The sequence below is a fragment of the Castor canadensis genome, chromosome 11 (assembly GCF_047511655.1).
Source record: "Castor canadensis chromosome 11, mCasCan1.hap1v2, whole genome shotgun sequence".
In the NCBI taxonomy this organism is placed as follows: Eukaryota; Metazoa; Chordata; class Mammalia; order Rodentia; family Castoridae; genus Castor; species Castor canadensis.
The window spans coordinates 63,855,251-63,876,078 of record NC_133396.1 but is presented as its reverse complement, the minus strand read 5'-3'; the positions used below and the strand labels follow the sequence as shown (position 1 = coordinate 63,876,078).

At 45.1% G+C, this 20,828-nt stretch overlaps 1 protein-coding gene across 2 annotated transcripts in view; it reads right to left on the bottom strand.

Moving 5' to 3' along the window:
- Zzef1 (zinc finger ZZ-type and EF-hand domain containing 1) overlaps positions 1-12,651 on the bottom strand; it is a 124,165-nt gene extending 111,514 nt beyond the window's left edge. For both annotated transcript variants that reach the window (XR_012438782.1, XM_074047157.1), the window contains exon 1: positions 12,298-12,651. Coding sequence is in view for 1 of the 2 variants with exons in the window: in XM_074047157.1 (XP_073903258.1) it covers positions 12,298-12,651 (354 nt within the window). In the remaining variant the exon portion in view is untranslated. The remainder of the gene's footprint in view (positions 1-12,297) is intronic.
- Positions 12,652-20,828: the final 8,177 nt, after the last annotated feature.

Here is a 20,828-nt window from a genome sequence, read left to right as displayed (position 1 = left end):
AAACAAAAGTAGTAATTCAGGGGCTTGGGTGCAGCTCAGTTGTAGAGCACTTGTCTACAATGTATGAGGCCTTGGATTTGATCCCCAGCATTGAAAAAAAGGAGGGGGAAGTACAACTCTGGAGTTAACTACTCCAGAGAAAATAAAAAGATATATAAGTAAGGGAAAGTGATCATGGTGTATACTACATGACTCATCTATGAAAAGACTTTATATATATCATAAATATCAAAGAGTGATCTAAACAAAACTGATACAATACTTAGAGGATAGGAGATGTGCAAGTGTGGGCAAAGATGGGAAGGTAAAAGACAACTAAAGTCTCATCTTTATGGTGGAAATAAAATGCATAAAGCCTAATACTGAAAAATCTCAAAGAAATAATATAAACATGGTATTTGGTGATAGATTGTGTCAGTCACTTTTTGTGTCTGTGACAAAATACCTAAGAACATCAACTTCATTTGATTTAGAGCTTCAGAGGTTTTAGTACATGGTTGCTGGCTGCATTGTTTCTGGGCCTGTAGTGAGGCAGAATATCATGGCAAAAGGGAGTAGTGGAGCAGAGAGGCCTAACCTCATGGCAGCCAGGAAGCAGAGAGAATGAGAGAGAATAGATCCATGGATAAGATATACACTTCAAAGTTATGCCCTCAATGACCTACTCCTTCCACTAAGCCCCACCTAATAATAGGCCATCCTGCTGTGAACTCATCAGTGGGAAGCCATTGATGAAGCTAGAACACTCATGATCCAATTACATCTCAATAGCACCACCAGCTGGTCAAATCATAACAGAGATAAATATTCAAGAAGCAGCTAAAAAGATGAAAAGTAATTGTTCTTGGGGGAGATACTTGGATATGAGTGTAGAGAACTATTTTTGTTGTTGTTGTTCAAGTCTTGTGACTCTACACTATTGGCATATACAATTGATAAAAATAAAAATAAAAAATTTAATGTATCCACTTCAAAAATGGGAATTTACTGTAGGAAAGTTATATCATAACATGTTATGGAACCTGAAACAATCACATGTTTATTTTCTTATATTATCATTTATATGGATGCTGACTTTGAATTTATGGACAGAAATAGAAAGTATAATGCATACGTTTTGCCCTTTCCCATCCCTGAAAGGTAAATCAGGAGGCACTGATTTCATTTTGTGAAATTTAACTCAAGAGACTACTAAGCTTTTGTTTCACTAATAGGTACAACTTCTATCAAACAACAGCCATCCACTTTAATGTAAATATACCATCTTAGCATGAATTGTAGCTTTCAAAAAAGCATAGGATGAAATGAATAACTGTTTTTGAGACCGGGTCTTGCTATATAGCCCAGACTAACCTTAAACCCCTGATCCTCCTGCCTTAGCTTCCCAAGTACTAGGATTATAGGTATACACCATCACTTCTGGCTTTCCAAATTGGTTTTTTTTCTTAAAGCAGTATGATACTTCTTTGCCTCTGAAAAAAAGCTTATACACATGAGATGTACCAATTATAAAAGGAGATTTCCAGGACAAATGGATAAATTTGAATATGGACTAGACGTGAGATTAAATTGACACAGAAGGGTAAAGATCATTCACTGAAAAAAAAAGGTAAGCTGTAAGAGAATATTGTTAGCTTGAAGAAGCATGTATGGCCTTCACAAATGGTACAAAATACATAAGCATATGTATATGGATTAAAAAGACCAGAGCTGGGCACTGGTGGCTTATGCCTGTAATCCTAGCTACTCCGGAGGCAGAGATCAGGAGGATTGTGGTTCGAAGACAGCTCAGGGCAAATAGTTCATGAGACCCTACCTCGAAAAAAAAGCCCTTCACAAAAAAAGGGCTGGTGGAGTGGCTCAAGGTGTAGGCCCTGAGTTCAAGCCCCAGTACTGCAAAAGAAAAAAAAGATCAGAAAGAATAAATATTAAGATGTTAATAGTGGCAATATGTTTGTATTTTCCTATCTTTGCTCACCTGTATTTTTAATTTTCTGCACTCTACATGTTGTTTTTGTGATAATAAAGGGAAATTTTTAAATATTAAAAAAATCTTAAAGGTAGTGAGTGTAGCTCAGTTATAGAGCACTTGCCTAGCATTTCTGAGTTCAACCCCCGGCACCCCCACCCCCCCCCCCACAAAGACATTTTAAGCACATCCAAATATAAAAAATGAAACTACCAAGTGATGAGGGAGGTGGCAGAGAGGGCAGTGTGTCTGCACTGAGGCCCCAAGAGTGAATACTACTGTAGCAGGTAATAGCTAGCTATTTCCCAACTTGCCAATACGATAACTTACTGAAAAAATAATATTTGTATGATTCAAGGTCCAAGGGGATTTGCACAGCTGTAACACCTTCAATTGGGAATTATACATGGATTGGGAAACTTTATTTATCATAATAGTGATGATACTTATTAATTTCCCCATTTTATAGCTATACAGACAGGTCAGGAGACTTGCCCAAGATCACAGGTGGTAGTGAATTAAGGCTCCACAATTCCATTTGCCTTCCTTCAATTAGATAACCCCTGTGGTTCCTTGAGTCTGGAGACCATGTGCTTACAACTTCACTTACTTCATCCCTTTCCTCTACCCACACTATGTACAACTTTGCCTCTGCACCTGCTATCCTGATTAAATCCTATCAAACCAATAGGTGAGCCTTGCATGCTCTAAGTCTCAAAGCAGTACTCAAGTTCTATTTCCACCAAAGCTTCAAAACTTCAGGTGCTACCTACACCCCCATTTGCTGCATGGCTCATAACTTTCTACACAACTCCTGCCATAATCACTAATAAAAATTCTGTACAAGCAAAATTATAAAAATAGTGACATTTTTTCCAAGTGCTGGTGGCTCACGCCTATTATTCTAGCTACTTGGGAGGCTGAGATCAGGAGGATCGAGTTCTAGACCAGCCCAAGCAAATAGTTCAAGAAACCCTACCTCCAAAATAACTAAAGCAAAGTAGACTGGAGGTATGGCTCAAGTGGTACAGTGACTATTTTGCAAGCATAAATCCCTGAGTTCAAACTCTAGGTCCATACCTAACCCCCACCACCAAAAAATAGTGACATTTTTGTTATTCTAACTTAGTCTGGTGATCTGTCCATAGTTAATGAATCTAATAATAAAAAAGAACTTTTAAACTAACAAACAAAAAACAAAGATATTTTGGTCAAGGAGGGGGTAATCACAACAGCTTTCCTAGTAGTTTCCCCATATAAAGATGTAATCTAACACTCAGAAATTGTCCTCACAGAACTTCACAGAGCCAATTTACTCATGCACTCATTCAACACTATGTGATAAGCAGACATTATTCTTTTGTCTGAATCTGTACTTGGCTTTGTGGATAATAAGATGAATAAGACAGAGTCCTTACTCTCTAGACACCTTGCAGTCTAGAAGACAGATCTACAAACCAACAGTAGTAATATAATAGATGTGATAATTATAATAGAAGTAACAAAAAAACTACTATAATAACTAATATTTACTGAGCATTAATTGTGTACTAGGAAGAGTTCTCAGCACTTCACATGGACCAACTCAATTTTTTTACAACCTCAAAGGCAGATGCTATCGTTTTACGGACAGAAGTTAAGTATTTTGTTTAAGGTCACATGGGTATTATTGGTAAATGATGGTTTGGATTTGAATCCTGGTCTATGTGATTCTGGACTTCATACTACCAACCACTAGCCATGAGCCAAGTGACACTCAGGGGACCAGAAGCCCAGGAGGAGGCAGAGCATGCAAGGGAAACGGCTCATAGAAAATAACCCTTGAACAGACCTTTAATGGATAACTAGGTATTGGAAAGCATATGAAGAGGAAAAGGCCATCCCAGGTAGAGGAGACACAGTGTAAGCATAGACACAGAGTGCAGGGCAGGTTGTAAGAAAGATAATCTGCCTCTGTGGCTGGGAAGGAAGTAGAGCAGGAGATGAAGAAATGGACAAAGTTCAGAATGAAGAGTCTGGCAGACTGGCTAAGGAGATTAGACATTATAGTAAGGGTACTATATTGGAATGGGCCTGCAAATCTCTTAAAGCATGTGTTTTTGTACTGTCTGAACCTCTTCTCTAGAATCTCTGCAAGTGATCAGCCACTTTCTGTTACATACATGGGTGATGAAAAGCTCATATCCTCTGGTCAGTTTTGACAGCATTAACTCTTCCCTACAACAAATGGAAATCTATCTCCCAAAAGTTACTGCTCAATGAAGTCATTCACAATACTCCCTTTGCCCCAAGATGGCTATGGGTAACAGATACCAGTGAGCAGGTCTTCTGAGTTTCCTCCACCCACTCCATTCCTTCAACTAGTTCTCCATTTTAATAGTCTTCAGTCATATCAACAGCCTGGTTATTCCTTTAGAGATCCCTCCAGATTTCCAGCAAACCTCAGAGCAGTGCTTCTCAAGTTTGACTGCTGAAACACTGTTAAGAGGTACTTTTAATTGTACTTTAAGAGACCCAGTATGCATATAATTGATATAAAAGTTTTATGAAATAATGCAATACTTTCCTTCACCAGATATAACATACTCTGATATTCTCTATTCTTTTGTTTGTTTGTTTAGATGGTACTGGGGTTTGAACTCAGGGCCTCATATTTGCTAGGCACGCACTCTACCACTTGAGCCACTCCACCAGCTGTTTTTTTTTTTTTTTTAACAAGCAGGTTAAGAATCACTAAATAGATTTCCAACCCACAAAAGCGGCAATATAAAATATACTGGCTTAGAAGGTGGGACCCAAAACCCAGTAATCCAGTTATGGTCCAATTCTACAAAACACAGCAAGTCTAATTATGGTACAATTCTACAAAACATAGCAAGTCTACTTTTACGTTTCTAGAAAACGCATGAGGCCAACACCCCACCCAATTTGCTGCACTCTTCCTCTTCCTCTGGACTCAGGCCTCTTCCTGTAACACGTTCCCACTATGTATTCTGTCATCCACATGCTAACCATCCAGGCAGCAGCCATGTGCAATAAGAAGTATAACAGAATCAGACTTTAAGAGGAAACCTGGATTTGAGATTTACCACTTACTCTCCGTGACACCTGGGACAGACGCTTGGTCTCCCTAAGTCTCAATTTATCATCCTGTTTAAACTTTCTTCCCCATAGTCTGTTGTAAGGACCCAAATGGTCATGTACAAGATGATACCTACTAAACTGCAAAGAACTGCTATTATACTATAGTTAGAGTATCATATCAATCCATCTGGTAGACTAGAGACAGAAAAGTAGGCTGGCTGACTGCAGATGTCTATCCACGTGCTTTGGCCTGAAGGCAGTAGGAGGCAGGGCTCAGACCCACATCTGTTTCTGTTTAACCTCTTTAACAACTATTAGGATTAACACCATATACATGAAAATGCAAACTAAAATCATCACAGACTGTAACTGTGGGCTTAGATCAGCAGAATACAATGATCTAACTTAAATATGAAGGCTGCATGCTGGTTCAACTTGGGAAAACACACTTTGTAAATTAAAAAGTCTGCAGGGCATGGCGGTTCATGCTTATAATCCCAGCACTCAGGAGGCTAAAGCAGGAGGATGGTTGAGTTTGAGGCAGTCTGGGCTACATAAGGAGATCCTGTCTCAAAAAAAGAAAAAAATAAGTAAAACGAGACAAAAAAAGTTTAAAAGTCCGTATCTGGTCTCATTCTGCCACTAATTGACTGGACAAGTTACTTATCCTCAGTTTGTTCATCTGTAAGATTGTCTCACATTCCTTGTCCAAATAAAGCACTTAAAGGACTGTCACACAGCAGCTGGAGTTAAAACCCACAGGGAAAAATAACATGGCCCATTACTTTTTGAGTATTTATCAGGCCAGGTACACTTCTAGGTACTTTACATTAACTGACTCATTTAATCTCACACCAATCATATAAATCAAACACTATTATTTTACCAGGGAGGCTACTGAGGCACTGAGTGGTGAACTGAGATGATCAAAGTCACTTGGCTTGAAAGAGGATTTACCCACAAGCAGGTTGGTTTCAAGCCCAGTTCTCAAGTGGAATGGGCAGACTCACAACTCTGCTGATACCAATAACAGACTAACTACATATCCATTCTGGATGTCATGGAAGGAAAGGGAAGAAACAGGTTGCATGCTCAGACTCTCAACTTGGTGTGAAAGGAATATAATTTCTAAAATTTATTCTCTCTCACATCAGTGTATTTTCACATGCTGTACTCTTAAACTAAAACATCTTCTTCCTTTGCCAGGCAAATTCTTCTAGTCTCTCATGCCTCCACTTGGTGAAGCCTTTCTCAAACTTCCTGCTACTGTTAAGTGCTGCTCTGTGGTCAATGAAAGTGGAAAGGGCTTAGAATGGGGCAAAGAGCTTTCTAAATCATGCCTCTGGCAAAACTGATGCTGATCAAATAAGGTTGCCAAGGTGGGAAATCTTGAAGACCCAAGAGAAGCAAGGACCACACAAAAAAGAAAGATATCCTAGCAGCTAGCTAGCACAAGGCTTGTGTAGGGTGTGTAGGGCAGAGAGCGATGAGGTCAAGGAGGGAGACAGGCTGGCCTGAGGGCGCCAACCCATTCAGAGGACTATATATTTGGTCCCTCAGACTGTGAGGAGCTGAGGGCTCTGAACAGGGGGTAAGCAATGCTTGTAGTCTGCTATGACTTTACTATGCACATACCATCTCTTATACTGTGTCTTAAAAGGACAGAGAATTGCTGGGCCTGGCTAGTTTATGCCTGTAATCCTATCTACTCAGGAGGCAGAGATCAGGAGGATCTTGGCTCAAAGCCTGCAGGGCAAATAGTTCATGAGATCCTGAGATCCTATCTGATAGCCAACACAAAACAGGGCTGGTGGAATGGTTCAAGTGGTAGAGGGCCTGCCTAGTAAGTGTGTAGGCCCTGAGTTCAAACCCCAGTACTGCATACCTGCCCCTCAAAAAAAGAAAAAGGGCAGAGAATTGTATCTACACATTTCTATTTGTACAGTTCTTAGGCTCAAAGCCATTTTAATTTTTTCTCTAAATTTCCTCTAAACCTAACAGTGACTAAGAAACAGTTTTCAATAAAATAGTATTTAACTGTTTCCTCCAATGCCAAAAAAAAAAAAACTTGTTAGTAAAAAGCTATAGACTGAATATGAAACATGAGGTTGCAATGTGACAACTACAACCTTACTCGGTTTGCTAAATCACACTGAAAGCACTACAGATAGTACACTTATTGAGCACTGGCTACAGGTCAGGACTGTGCCAAGACCATGAACAGAGATGAATCACAATGGCCCTCCTCTCGGAACTCACAACCCAACTGAGTTTTGCAAATGACAAGAAAATAAAGTAAGATCTATTCATCTTAAAATCTCACCTTAAAGCCATTTGCTGGACTGGCAAAGTCATCCAAGAGGTAGAGTGCCTGTCTAGCAAGCATGAAGCCCAACAGTTCAAACCCTAGTACCCACCACAAAAAAAGAAGAAAAAAAAAAGCCATCTGCTATCATCCTGTGGCCCAGCACTTTGTTCTGCTCTAGAGTCTGCATGATTTCCTACAAGTATACTATTTTAAAAGCACAAATATCTAATCTCTAATTTCTGATGTCAAATAAGAATTTAATTTTAACTCTTCTACCTAAGAGTCTATTAAATATTGCACCCTGTGAGCAAACCAAAGAGTCCTTCTCCTGGACCACACCTCCCATAAGAAAAGGTATGTTGTACTATAAAATGATAACTTTTTAGACTTTGTTCCCTGGCTTTTCTCTCTTTCTTTCTTTCTTTTGATGGTACTGGGGTTTGAACTCAAGGCCTTGCACTTGCTAGGCAGGGCGCTCTACCACTAGCACCTTTGTTCCCTGGTACAACTTCAAGAACTTCTTTATGATACCACTGCAAGCCACTAAGGTCACAGGAATGTGTAAGCAAGACAGGTGTATGAACAGGGATAGTACTGCAAATTCAGAGGCTAAAGAACAAGCATGTTATACTTGGAAACACTTAGCACTGTAACACTAAATCATGTACACCAACAATAATCTGCACTACCATGTTCTTATAAAAATGAAGGAAGACAGACATATGTATATTTTTGGGTAGAATTGAAATTTGAACTCAGGACCTTGCTCTTGCTAGGAGAGGTGTTCTGTCACTTAAGCCATATTCCCGACCCTTTTTGCTATAGGTATTTTTCTGAATAGGGTCTCACATTTATGTTTGGGGTCAAACTGAACCAAGATCCTATTTATGCTTCGAATAGGGTCTCACATTTATGCTTGGGGTCAGACTGAACCAAGATCCTATTTATGCTTCTATCACAGCTGGAATGACAGGTCAAGACTACCACACCCAGCTTTTATTGGTGGAGATGGGGTCTTGTGAATTTTTTCTAGGGCCAGCTGCCAATCTCAATCCTCCTGATCTCTGCCTTCAAAACTAGGATTACAGGCATGAGGCCACCATGCCCAGACTGATGAAGGGAAATAACTTGTCCTTTTAATTGCTAAAGACAATGACATTTCACTATTTCACAACCCTTAAATTTGTATTAAAATATTGTAATACATTTTAGAACTTTAGATGTAGAATTAACAACATAGAATTAAACATGTAAGGACATACACTCACTCAAGTCTAAGGACAGACTTACTTTGAAAGCACAGAATCAAATACATGACTAATACTTATTTTCCTTGGATGTTCCTAACATAACCACTCCTTACTTATACACAGGATAACCACTGTGTTTTTAAACCTTGGCATTGCCTTCCCTTTGAGTCAGAACTTGCCCTCTTCAGCTAAATGGTAGGAGTCACCAAAGTTTAGTACAAACCCAAGCCCAACTCTTTCCACCCCAAATATGAAAACAGTAAATAGGCTTCAAGAAAAATACATGATATACATGATACTCTAATTTGGATTACCATGGCCCAGCCTCCCTTAGCATGAAGGGAAAAATTAAAGAGTTTATTATCTAGTTTTAAGATTAAAGAGGAAAAATTACAGAGAACAAGTTCCTTAAGGGGAAAACGGCACAGGTTCTGGGGTCAAGAAGACCCACCTTTGAGAGTCAATGCCAAAAATGAATTTCTTCTTATGTGAGTCACTGAACCTTGCTGAGTCCTCAGTTTCCCACTCAGGTTGGTGGCTGTTGTCATCCACCTGGCCCACATAGACCTGTCAGTAGACACTATGTATTTGAACATGTTGTAAAGAGGGAGGTGAGATAATGGTACAATTGTGAAAAATGACCTTCAAGCACACCCTTTGGGAATTCTGTGTATGGACACTTAGGACCTTGTGATATAGCTCCAGATTGTCCCAGGTTTTTGTTTTTGTTTTTTGGTTTTTTTTCTCTTTTAAACACAAATGAAACATTTTCCAACATTTTATAAATCACCATTTCTTATTACTGTGTTTATGACTCCTTAATGTTAATTTCTGAGTTTCTTAATAAAAAGGCACAATCCACAGCTTTTTTTTTTTTCTCATCTATTTTAGTGACAGAGGCTGAACGGCCTCGTGATTTGACTAAGAGAAACAGTGCATGAACCACATCTGAGGGACTGAAGTTCTCACTGAGCACAATGTTTTCATTCTTGGTCAGAAGGAACAAACAAACAAACCTCATCAGAATATGTAAAATCATGTGGCTATTTTCTCATGAGACCTCACCCAATGTGCAAATAGATGACTCTATACACCATGCAGTCTTCTCTCCTAAGTTCCACAGACCTAACAGTTTAAGAGACACCTCCACTTAGCACTTGAAACTCAACACAGCTAAAACTCATCTTCCCACTCCAGATCTTACCTTCTCCAAAACGTTTCCTTTCTCAATAAAACAACAGACCCATCATTCCAATTGGTCAGGTCAGTAATGTAAGGCATCTTTGATTTCTTTATCTTTCTATTTCTCTATCCAAAACCATTTATATCTTCAAGAAATTTGTGTTCTACCTTCTAAACTGCTCTCAAAGTTGTCCACTTCATGTCATTTCACTGCTACCACCCTGGCCCAGGCCACCAAATCTCTTAAGAGGTTATGATAACAGCCTCTTAACTGATCTCCTTGGGTCAACTATGGCCCTTTTCCATCTACTTCTCCAGAATCATCATCGCACTTGCTTAAAATTTCAATTTCCAAACCCACAATGGATTGCATTGGACTTAAATATCTGATCCCTGCCTACTTTGGCCTCATTCTCTTCCTCTTGCATTCTATGATCTAGCCATGTCTGCTGAAAACTGCTAACTATAATCTAGTATTTCTTCTCCTCTTCCTCAGTTGTTAAATCTTGATTTTTAGCTGAGTATATGGCCTGGGATAAGGCTCTTTCCCAGACTCTCTTACATCTAAGTGTGGCCAGGTAACTGAATTTGATCCAACGGGATGTAAGCCCTGTGGCATGGTCCTCTCCCTTTTTCCTTTCCTGTTTGTTGGAATGTGAGATTGACAGCAGGGGAAGTCAACTGAATTACTTAATGGAAGGTACCCATAGAGGTGGATAACACAAGATGAAGTCAGGTCCTAGGTGACTGAAACTGCCCCATTTATCTTGGACTGCCTACCTGAACTGCTGCTTCTTTTTTCTTTGTTTAAATCACTGATACATTAGTTTTTTGTAACCTAATGCACCATGCCAGACTTCCAGATTCTCCATTCTCTGCACTTTTATGGATGCAATTATCTCTGCCTGAAAACACTACTAGCTCTTCTTGCTCCTTGTCTGCTTTCACCCTCCAAATCTGAACCGAAATGTTGTCTTTTTCGGCTCTCTTACTTGACTCTCTAGATCAGGTTAAATGCACTTACTATTTATGCCTTGTGTCCCCTTAGGTAACATTCACCACACCTTTCATTATTTGATTAGTATCTGTCTCTTCTATCACACTACATACTCTCTAAGAGCAAGTATCCACTATGCCCTCTGTCACCGAATGACTGGCATTTAGTATAGACCCTGAACAAATGATAATGCCACAACTCTTGGCCTTATGTTTTAGGACTTCTATAAACCCTATCTATAGCTCTGTCCTGGTAAGATACTCTCACAATGTAAATACTGTTCCTCTGCATTTACCTTTGGACAAATCTGACAAGTGCCAACTTTCTGAGAAAATCTGCACAGTTCTTTCTACCACGGTTTCTTATTCTCATAATCATGTAGGTACTAGAGTGAAAATACTATGTTTACTCTTGGAATTTTTTTTTAAAAAGATGACTAGTTTTTAAGAGTTGGAATGCCCTAAGGGCATTTTAAGAGGAAATCTAAAACATATAAGCATATTATCTGAGAATTCTCACCTTGTACAGGAAAACAATCTTAAAACATTTCAAAATCCTCTGGTTTTAAAGTAAACAGAACCTTTTAATGACATTACAAGTATCTGTTGATTTAGTGCTTTATGTACTCACCCTTCACTGATGATTCTACATGGCTTACTCATTTTCACAAATTAAACACACTTTTTTTTGTTGTAACGTTGTGGTGTTGAAACAAAATCACAGAAGAGGGGTAGTGGAACTTAAGAAAAAAAATCAAGAGACGTGGACGATAGTTCCATTTTTGCCAATGAAATGATTCACTGTGTGATCCTGAATCTGGCTTTTCCTAACTCTAAAATGTAAAGTGTCTAGCATAGATACAAGCGTTTACTGTATAATTTACAAGTACTCACAGGCGATCTGGTATTAGTTAATCGATTTTAGATTTAAACAAGTCTAAAACTGATTCTTGAAGACCTAGATAGACTCTAGGTCTATCTAGTGTTTTGAAAAAGCTAGAATTTTTTTCCCCTTGAGTTGAGAATGGCTTGTAGGTGTTTCCAGTGTGTTAACGCTCCTTCCACACTGGATTTGCAGTGTGCTCTGCAAAATCTTGCACAGGCTAATAAAACAGAATGGTTTTCACTGTCACTCCCTTGATCCTTGCACATCTTTTCTCTTAAACTATCCTGAGCCTGATAAGGAAGCTCCAGAGAGCAACTGGGCCCGCGTCTGTCACCTCCTTAAATGCACAACAACATACGAAGATATCTCGGCTTGTTCTTCTCTTCAGAACAAGGACAGCCTACTCTGGACTTTCCACACCTCTAATAAAGGTCAGTAAAAGCCCGGAGTGAACAGGTAAGAGATGCACCCAGAATGGGTTCCGGAAACCCCATGCTTCCATTCCAAGAACTTGGGGATTCCATGGGTAGCTGCCTGGCTTCTCCAGAGCAACCGCCCACCTCTTCACGCCCTTGGGGGCGACCGCCCCGCCCCGACCCCGCAGTCACCAGCCGGTCCTGACCTCCTCGAACTGCTCGCTGCTGCAGCCAGCGCCGCGAGCTTCCAGCAGCTCCCGGAACTGCTCCAGGGTGACCGACTCTTCGCCGCGGCCCAGCCGCTCTTCCAGCCAGCGCAACAGTGCGCCATGGTGCCTCGACACCAGCGATTCGCAGGGCGGTGCGGGCCGCAAAGCAGCCGCTGCCTCTCGCAGCCGAGCCGGTTCCAGCAGTGCGGCGGCGGGCGGCAGCGCCGAGGCCGCAGGGCCTGAGCCGGGGGTCGTGCCAGACTCCGCGGCCCAGTCCTGATGTGGGCCCCAGCCCTCGCCCCCGGCGGCTGCCGCTTCGTCTTCACTACTGTTACTCGGAGCGTTCCCCATGAGGCCTCCGTCTTGGGCCCTCGGCTCTGCCGCCGCCGCCGCCTCCTCCCTGCCTCGACCTGTCAACCTCCGACAGCTCCCGGCGGGAGGGGACAGGGAGGGGACGGCGGCGGCGGTGGCAGCGGCTTCCGGCTTTCTGGCCGTCAAGCGAGGGCTGCTGTCGCAATACCGCCGTCAAGCGGACGCTACCAGCTCACGACAGTTAGATGAAGACAGCCACAGCAAACGGTCAAACCCTGATTTCCAAGAGGACGCCTATAATATCTACGTCATCTGGTAGCCTCCTTTGCCACCATCTTTGTTGGGGGCAAATAACCTGTACGCAGAGGTCGCTCACTGCTGCTCTATTTTCTCGTTCCTTCCACGTTCTCAGCTGTGCTGAGAATATGAAAAAGAGTTGGGAATCAAGGAATGAGCTGTTCGCCAAATGCAGCGGGCTCATAAAACCTCAAGAATGCGGAAGCCCCCGCTATTTGGCCGGTGGGCAGCCACCTTGTGAGGATTGGGGACTTTCCACTTCACCCTTCTCCTTCCTCTTCCTCTTTTGGTTACCATGGCAATTCCCACCGGTGGGGAAATAGGTCTGGACCTATCCTATACGTCGTCCTCACCCTGAGCTCCTCCCCACTGGGTTTCAACCTATCCCGATGCCCCACAATACCGGAAGCTCTTGACTTCACCCAGAACATAAAAAACTGGGCTGCTATTTCTTCAGCGGGACTTCTCCGGCCCTGTTCTTTGGGGATGGTGAATTTCGCTGGAGAGCACACTCTCAATAAAGCCTGCTTGCTTTGTCATTTGACTCTGATTAGGCCTTTTCATCCACATTGACCTGACATTTGGTGCCAAAACCCAGGAGGAAGTGCGCATTACCCGGCTCCAGGCAGTCGGGGCCCTGGGCCAGGCCCTGCCTTGAGGCCCTTCCTCCTCTCCGGATCTATGCTCCGGCTGTGGCTTGGGTGAGTCCCTTTCCCCTATTTTGTTCCTCCTCGGGCCCCTGTCCTAGTCACAGCCGTGCCAGGATCAGCCCCTCCGTTTCTTCTCACACCTGGGCATTCAGAAAGACATCTCCCCTGTCCAGGCTGCCTACTCTGAACCAGGTCTCCTCTTTTAGTGAGGGACGCCTCCCTAGAGGTTGAGACTCTCCGACAATTCAGGAATGGGGTCCTCCCAATCCAAGCCAGACTCAGTGACTCCCTTGTCCTGTCTCCTCTCAAATTTCCAAAATTTGGGACTCTCTCCAGGCCTCTGCCCCAAGCGGCTCATTTTCCACTGCACCACGGCATGGCCACAATATACTTTAGACAACAACTCAAAATGGCCTCCACAGGGCACTTTCGATTTTAATATCCTCACTGATCTTGATAATTTTTGCCACGGAACCCATAAGTGGTCTGAGGTCCCATATGTGCAGGCCTTTTGGGAGCTATGTTCTCCTCCCTCTCTTTGCCTCCAATGTTCCCCTTCCCAGATCCTTCTCACTCAAACACCCAACTCCTCTGGATCCCCTCCCCCATACCTCAATCCGTCTCCTCTGAGTTCATCGAATTTCTTGCCCCCACTCCCTGACAACCACAACCACCCCCATCACCCCACCTGGCTTCCCCTCCCCCTTCTTCACCTGCAGAACCCTCCCCGCACAAACAGCCACCTTCACCTCCTTCGGTCCTGCCTCCCACTCCCTCTGCCCCACCCACTCCCTGCCCTCCAACATCTCCAATAGCCTCCCACACCCGTTGACATCACCCCTCCCCACCCCCTCTCCTTTGTCCTCTCCCAGAGGTGGCGGGAGCCGAAGGAGTGGTCCAGGTCCATGTTCCTTTCTTCCTCCAGGACCTATCACAAATAGAAAAGCACTTGGCATCCTTCTCCGCCAACCCATCTGCTTATGCCAAAGAGTTCCACTATCTATCTCAGGCCTAAGACTTAACTTGGCATGACATATTCATCATTATAGCCTCCACCCTCACCCCTGAGGAATGGGAACGCATTAAGGTGGCTGCCCGATGCTATGCCAATGAAACCCATCTGGCTGACCCTACAGTCCCCGTTGGGGAAAACGCAATTCCCTATCGTGACCCTAACTGGGACTACCAACCCGGGGCTCCAGGCTGTCGCAGGAGAGACATAATGATTTGATGCCTTCTACAGGGCATGGACACAGTGTCCAACAATATTGTAAATTTTGACAAACTCCTCGAGGTAACCCAAGGGACCAATGAAAATCCAGCCCTCTTTCTTAACCACCTCCAGGAGGCTCTGACCCAATATACCCGCCTGAACCCTACCTCCCCTGCTGGGGCAGCAATTCTGGCTGGACATTTTATATCTCAGTCCACGCGGATATCAGAACAAAACTAAAAATGGCCGAGGATGGCCCTCAAACCCCTATACAGGACTTGGTGAAAATGGCATTTAAGGTTTTTAATGCCCAAGAGGAGGCAGCAGAGTCAACCTGCCAAAAACACCTTCAACAAAAGGTGGCCCTCCAAACCCAAGCCTTGGTGGCAGCCCTGCAGCTGGCTGGGTTACTGCCTCAAGTCAAAGGAAGAACCCGAAACCTCCCATCAGCCCCTCTGGGGACCTGCTTCAAATGTGGCAAGGAAGGCCACTGGCCTCACCAGTGCCCCAACCCAAGACCTCCAACTAAGCCCTGCCCAAAATGCAAACAGATGGGTCACTGGGGATCAGATTGTCCTGGACAAGGCTTACCCCCTAAGGCTCCTCGTGGAGGGTCAGCCCCATCAGCTATCCAGATCCCTGACTTTCTTGGACTGGCAGAATATCGATGACGCCTTGACTCGGGAACCCCAATCACCCTCGCTGAGCCCAGGGTCACACTCCAGGTAGCGGGTAAGTCCATCTCCTTCCTCTTGGACACTGGGGCTACATACTCCGTTCTGCCTGCCCACTCGGATCTAACAGTTCCTTCACCAGTCTCTGTTATGGGAATTGATGGCTCTCCCTCTTACCCACACAAAACTCTGCCTCTTCCTTGTTCTGCTGGAGGTATAACGTTTACACATACTTTCCTCATCATCCCATCCTGCCCTGTCCCACTTCTAGGTTGAGATATTCTCCAAAAACATGGTGCTTCTGTGGCTATCCCTCCCCACCCACCAGAACCTCCTGCCTCTCACTCACTCCTTCTGGCTTCTGCTAGCCATCTTGCCCCTCCCCCTCCCCCTCCTAGATCTGCTCCGCCGACCCTTCCCCTTCCAGTCAACCCCACTGTCTGGGACACCTCAATTCCGGTTGTGGCTACACACCATCTGCCCATCCGCGTTACTCTTAAGGACCCTAACCAATACCCCTGCAGACCCCAATTCCCTATTTCGGAAACTCATCGCAAAGGCATAAAACCAATAATTACCAAACTCTTAAATCAGGGTCTCCTTATACCTATAATTCCCCATGTACCATGCCTATCCTTCCAATAAGGAAGCCCTCCGGGTCCTATAGATTAGTCCAGGATCTGTGCATTATAAGTTAGGCTATTATCCCCATCCATCCTTTGGTCCCAAATCCTTATACAATCCTCTCCAATATCCCTCCTAATACTACTCATTTTTCTGTCCTTGATCTCAAGGATGCCTTTTTTACTATCCCTCTCCATCTGGACTCCTATTTCCTCTTTGCATTTACCTGGGAAGACCTGGATATCACCTCACCCAGCAACTAACTTGGATAGTTCTTCCCCAAGGCTTCCGTGATAGCCTCCACCTCTTTGGTCAGGCTGTAGCCTGTGATCTGGTCATGTGCAACACAAAACCCAGTATGCTGCTACAATATGTTGATGACCTCCTCCTGTGCTCCTCCTCTTAACAGGACGCTGAAACGGGAACAGCCAACCTCCTTAACTTCTTAGCCTCTAAGGGATACAGGGTCTCCCCAGCCAAGGCCCAACTCTGCTCATAAGTGGTTACTTTCCTGGGATTCTGTCTCACCCCCACCTCAAAAGCACTTACCACGGACAGGTTTCAGATTTTACGGGACCTCTCTCCTCCTAATGATGCCCAGGAAATTTTGTCCTTCTTGGGCTTCATTGGTGTTTTTAGACACTGGATTCCCAATTTTGCCTCACTGGCCCACCCACTATACCACACGGCTAAGGAGACTCCTACTGGTCCACTTACCTCTCCTTCCACGGTCCGTCGCTGCTTTTCTTCTCTCGGGGACTCCCTCCTTCGGGCCCCAGCCTTGGCCCTCCCAAACCCTTCCAAACCATACCACCTGTTTACAGATGAGACTTCTGGAATAGCCAAAGGGTTCCTTACTCAACTATCAGGCCCTATTCACTGTCCGGTTGCTTGCCTCTCCAGGCAGCTAGATCCCACTGTCAGGGGCTGGCAGCCATGCCTCTGAGCTCTCACAGTGGTGCCCACCCTCACCAGGGAAGCTCCTAAGCTGTCCCAACTGCGGCTGATAACTGTCTACTCCTCACACAGACTTGCTGACCTTCTCACTCATTCCTCTCTTTCTCTTATTGGAGCTTCCCGTTTACAGACATTCCATCTTCTGTTCATCAACAATCCTGACATAACTCTCACCACCTGCTCCCCACTCAACCCCACTACACTGCTCCCTACCACTTCACCAACAGCCTCCAAACCAATTCATTCCTGCCCTGAAACAGTAGAGAGTCTCATGACTCCCAGGCAGGGTCTTACTGATTCCCCCCTACCTTCTCCTGATCTCACAAGGTTGTTGACGGGAGCTCCATTCTGGATGACCAGGGAGGCCGCCGAGCTGCCTATGCTGTAGCCACCATTGGTCCTCCCCGGGTATTGGCAGCAGCTTGCCTCCCCATGGGAACAACATCTCAAAAGGCTGAACTTGTGGCACTCGCTCAGGCACTCACCATTGCCAAAGATAAAACAGCTAACATCTATACTGACACTAAATATGCTTTCCTTATAGCACACTCTCATGCAGCTATCTGGAAAGAGAGGGGCTTCTTGACCACACGGGGTACTCCGGTGGTCAATGGGCCCCTCATTGCCAAGCTGTTACAAGCTCTACAACTCCCAAGGGAGGTCACCATCATCCACTGCAGGGGACACCAGACCTCCAATGACCCAGTGGCACGAGGAAACTCCTTTGTGGACCTAACGGCCCGAAAGATTGGGAATCAGTTGACCACCCCCCCACACCCATTCTGTTTCTCTTTCCTACCTTTACTCCAAACTATGAGCCAGAAGAACAAGCCGCTCTTCTCAAAGAAGGGGGAAATACATCCTCCAATGGGTGGATCTTCAAAGACAACCATCTGATCCTCCCCTTGGGCCAGGCAACAGAGGTCATCACTGCCATCCACAATTCACTACACATAGGCCCCAAAGCCCTTTTCTCTTTCCTGGAACCCTTGTTCCACCCTAAGGGCCTCCAATCCACCATCCAACGAGTCCAGGAGACTTGTTCTGTCTGCTCCCAGGCAAACCCCCAGGGCAGACTCCATCTCCGCCAGTCCCTCCACCAACTCTGTGGTAGCCAGCCTGGTGAAGATTGGCAAATTGACTTCACTCATATTCTTAAATACAAAAAATTCCAATATCTTCTCACTTTTGTTGATACCTTCACAGGGTGGATTGAAGCCATTCCTATGGCCACAGAAGGGGCTGCAGTCGTAGCTGACACTCTTGTCATCACATCATTCCTTGCTTCGGTTTTCCACAAAGTCTCCAGTCAGACAACAGCCCCACCTTCATCTCCAGGGTCACTCAACTGGTCTGTGAACACCTAGCCATCACTTGGAAGCTCCACATCCCATACCACCCCCAATCATCGGGTAAGGTTGAGCGGGCCAACAGCCTGATCAAACAGCAGTTCACCAAACTGTCCCTGGAACTCCAGCTCTCCTGGATTGACCTGCTGCCCCTGGCCCTCACCCACCTCCGAGCGGCCCCCAGGCAGCCGACAGGCTTAAGCCCCTTTGAGCTGGTATATGGTCACCCCTTTCTCCTTTCTTACACTCTTCCCCCAAATACACCTCCCTTAGCAGAATACCTACCTTACTTCACTCTCCTCCGCTCCTTGCTCCAGCCCCACGCAGATCGCTACCTACCCCAGTCAGACGCTGTTCTGCCAGACCATTGCCCCCTGTCTCCAGGTGACCACGTTCTTCTCAAGCAGTTACATCTGAAGCCCCTCCAACCCAGATGAACAGGACCACACACTGTCATCCTGGGACACCTGCCTGGTACCACCTCACCTGCCTTAAAAAGCTCCCTTCCACCACTTCTACCAAAACTTGGCAGGTTACACAGATGGGGCTTGCTTCTCTTCGAATCTCCCGGGTTGGGGATGCTCTTAATGCTGACCCTAGCCTTTCCCCTGACCCTGTCTGAGCCATCTTCTCCTTACCACTGGAGATTCAAGATCCAAGAGACATACAGAAAGGGCAGTATGGTGACCACCCACCTCATCGGCTCCAGGGACTGCCCCCCTACAGGATGTAACAAACCCCTCACTCTCAACTTTATGACCTCATTTCTGAATAAGGTTTTTGGTGGTAATGCCCCTTTTTTGTGTTTTATATTTGATTAGACCAAGTCATACTGTAGAGAAGGGGCCAGATGGGCTGAGGAATATGGAGATTGCCCATATTGGCAGTGCAAAATTCACTGGATCATATGGAAACCTGAGTCTCCCCCAGGCAACATGCTAGAGGTCTGCTATGATGATCCCAAATTCCACCTCAACATTCCTGACCCCTGGCATGATAGATGGGCAACCGGGATAATAGCCAAGGGATATGCACATGGGGCCTCCTCACACCCCTCAACGACCTTCCAGATCTGGAGGGAGTATGAGCAAATGGTCCCCATGATCCTTGGAGTTCTAAAAGATCAGGCAAAGGCCATCAAGGAAGCAGAAAACAGCCTTCAGAACAAAACCCAGAGGGACCCTATTTCCTGGCTGTCCCTGGTGCAGGAAGGTGCCAACTTGTTAAATAGGTCAGGTCTGGCCAATGTAACTAAATGCTTCCTCTGTGCTGCTTTGTCCAGGCCACCACTCATAGCTGTTCCCTTACCTGGGTCATTCCCACCGAACGTGTCAGCCTCCATGCCTCCGCTCGCCCCCCCTTGCAGAGAGATCCTCTATTCCCACAGTTACTCTTCTGCTACTCTGATCCTGGCAAAATATGCAACACCATTATCCCTACCATATCAGGCTCCCTCTGGGCCCCTCCAGGAAGCTTCTTTTGGTGTAATGGCATGCTTTCAAAAAACCTCACCCAACAGGCCCAGACTTCCCAGCTCTGTTTACCTGTCTCTATGGTTCCCCAGCTTACCATGTATGAAAGAGGAGAATTCTTTCAACTCATAGACCTTACATCAGGAATCCAGCCCTCACCTCAACATAGGACTAGGAGGGCTGTCTTCCTGCCTGTCCTCGAGGGCCTATCTTTGGCAGCCTCAATAGCATCTACCAGTTTCAGCTCTGGTGCCCTGGTTCACTCAATAATCCAGACCGAAAGTCTCTTTCAACAGATCCTGGCAGGCTTTGAAGACTCAGCAGCTTCCATTGCCTCTCTTCAAAGACAGAGAACTTCCCTAGCTTAGGTAGCTCTACAGAACCGCCGCGCATTGGACCTTCTTACGGCGGACAAAGGAGGAACTTGCCTCTTTCTTTGGGAAGAATGCTGCTACTATATCAATGAGTCAGGCCTGGTGGAAACTTGTGTCCATTCTCTTCACAAGCTCAGTGACGAGATGCGCCACTACAATGCTGCCTCAACTGACATTCCTGGCTGGTGCAATTCAACCCTGTTTAACATTCTCACCCCACTGATAGGTCCCCTGATGATTATTTGCCTCTTTCTGCTCCTGGCACCCTTTCTCTTTCGATTTCTCCAAGACCGCCTCTGCCAGTTAATGTGGGTAACCTTCAACCAAATGTTACTCCATGACCATGATTACCAGCCTCTCCCCATGGGGTCTGGCTGCATCTGTCAAACGACCCAAGACATCCCTAGCCCCTAACTTTGCCCCCCTTCAGCAGGAAGTAGCCGGAACCAATTCTGCACCCCTTATACCAAAGAGTCTGGGATGTTTGGTCTGTGGGCAGCCACCTTGTGATGATCAGGAACATTCCACCTCACCCTTCCCCTCCTTCTTCCCCACTCTGGTTGCCATGGCAATTCCCGCCAGCCCATGATGATCGGGGACTTTCCA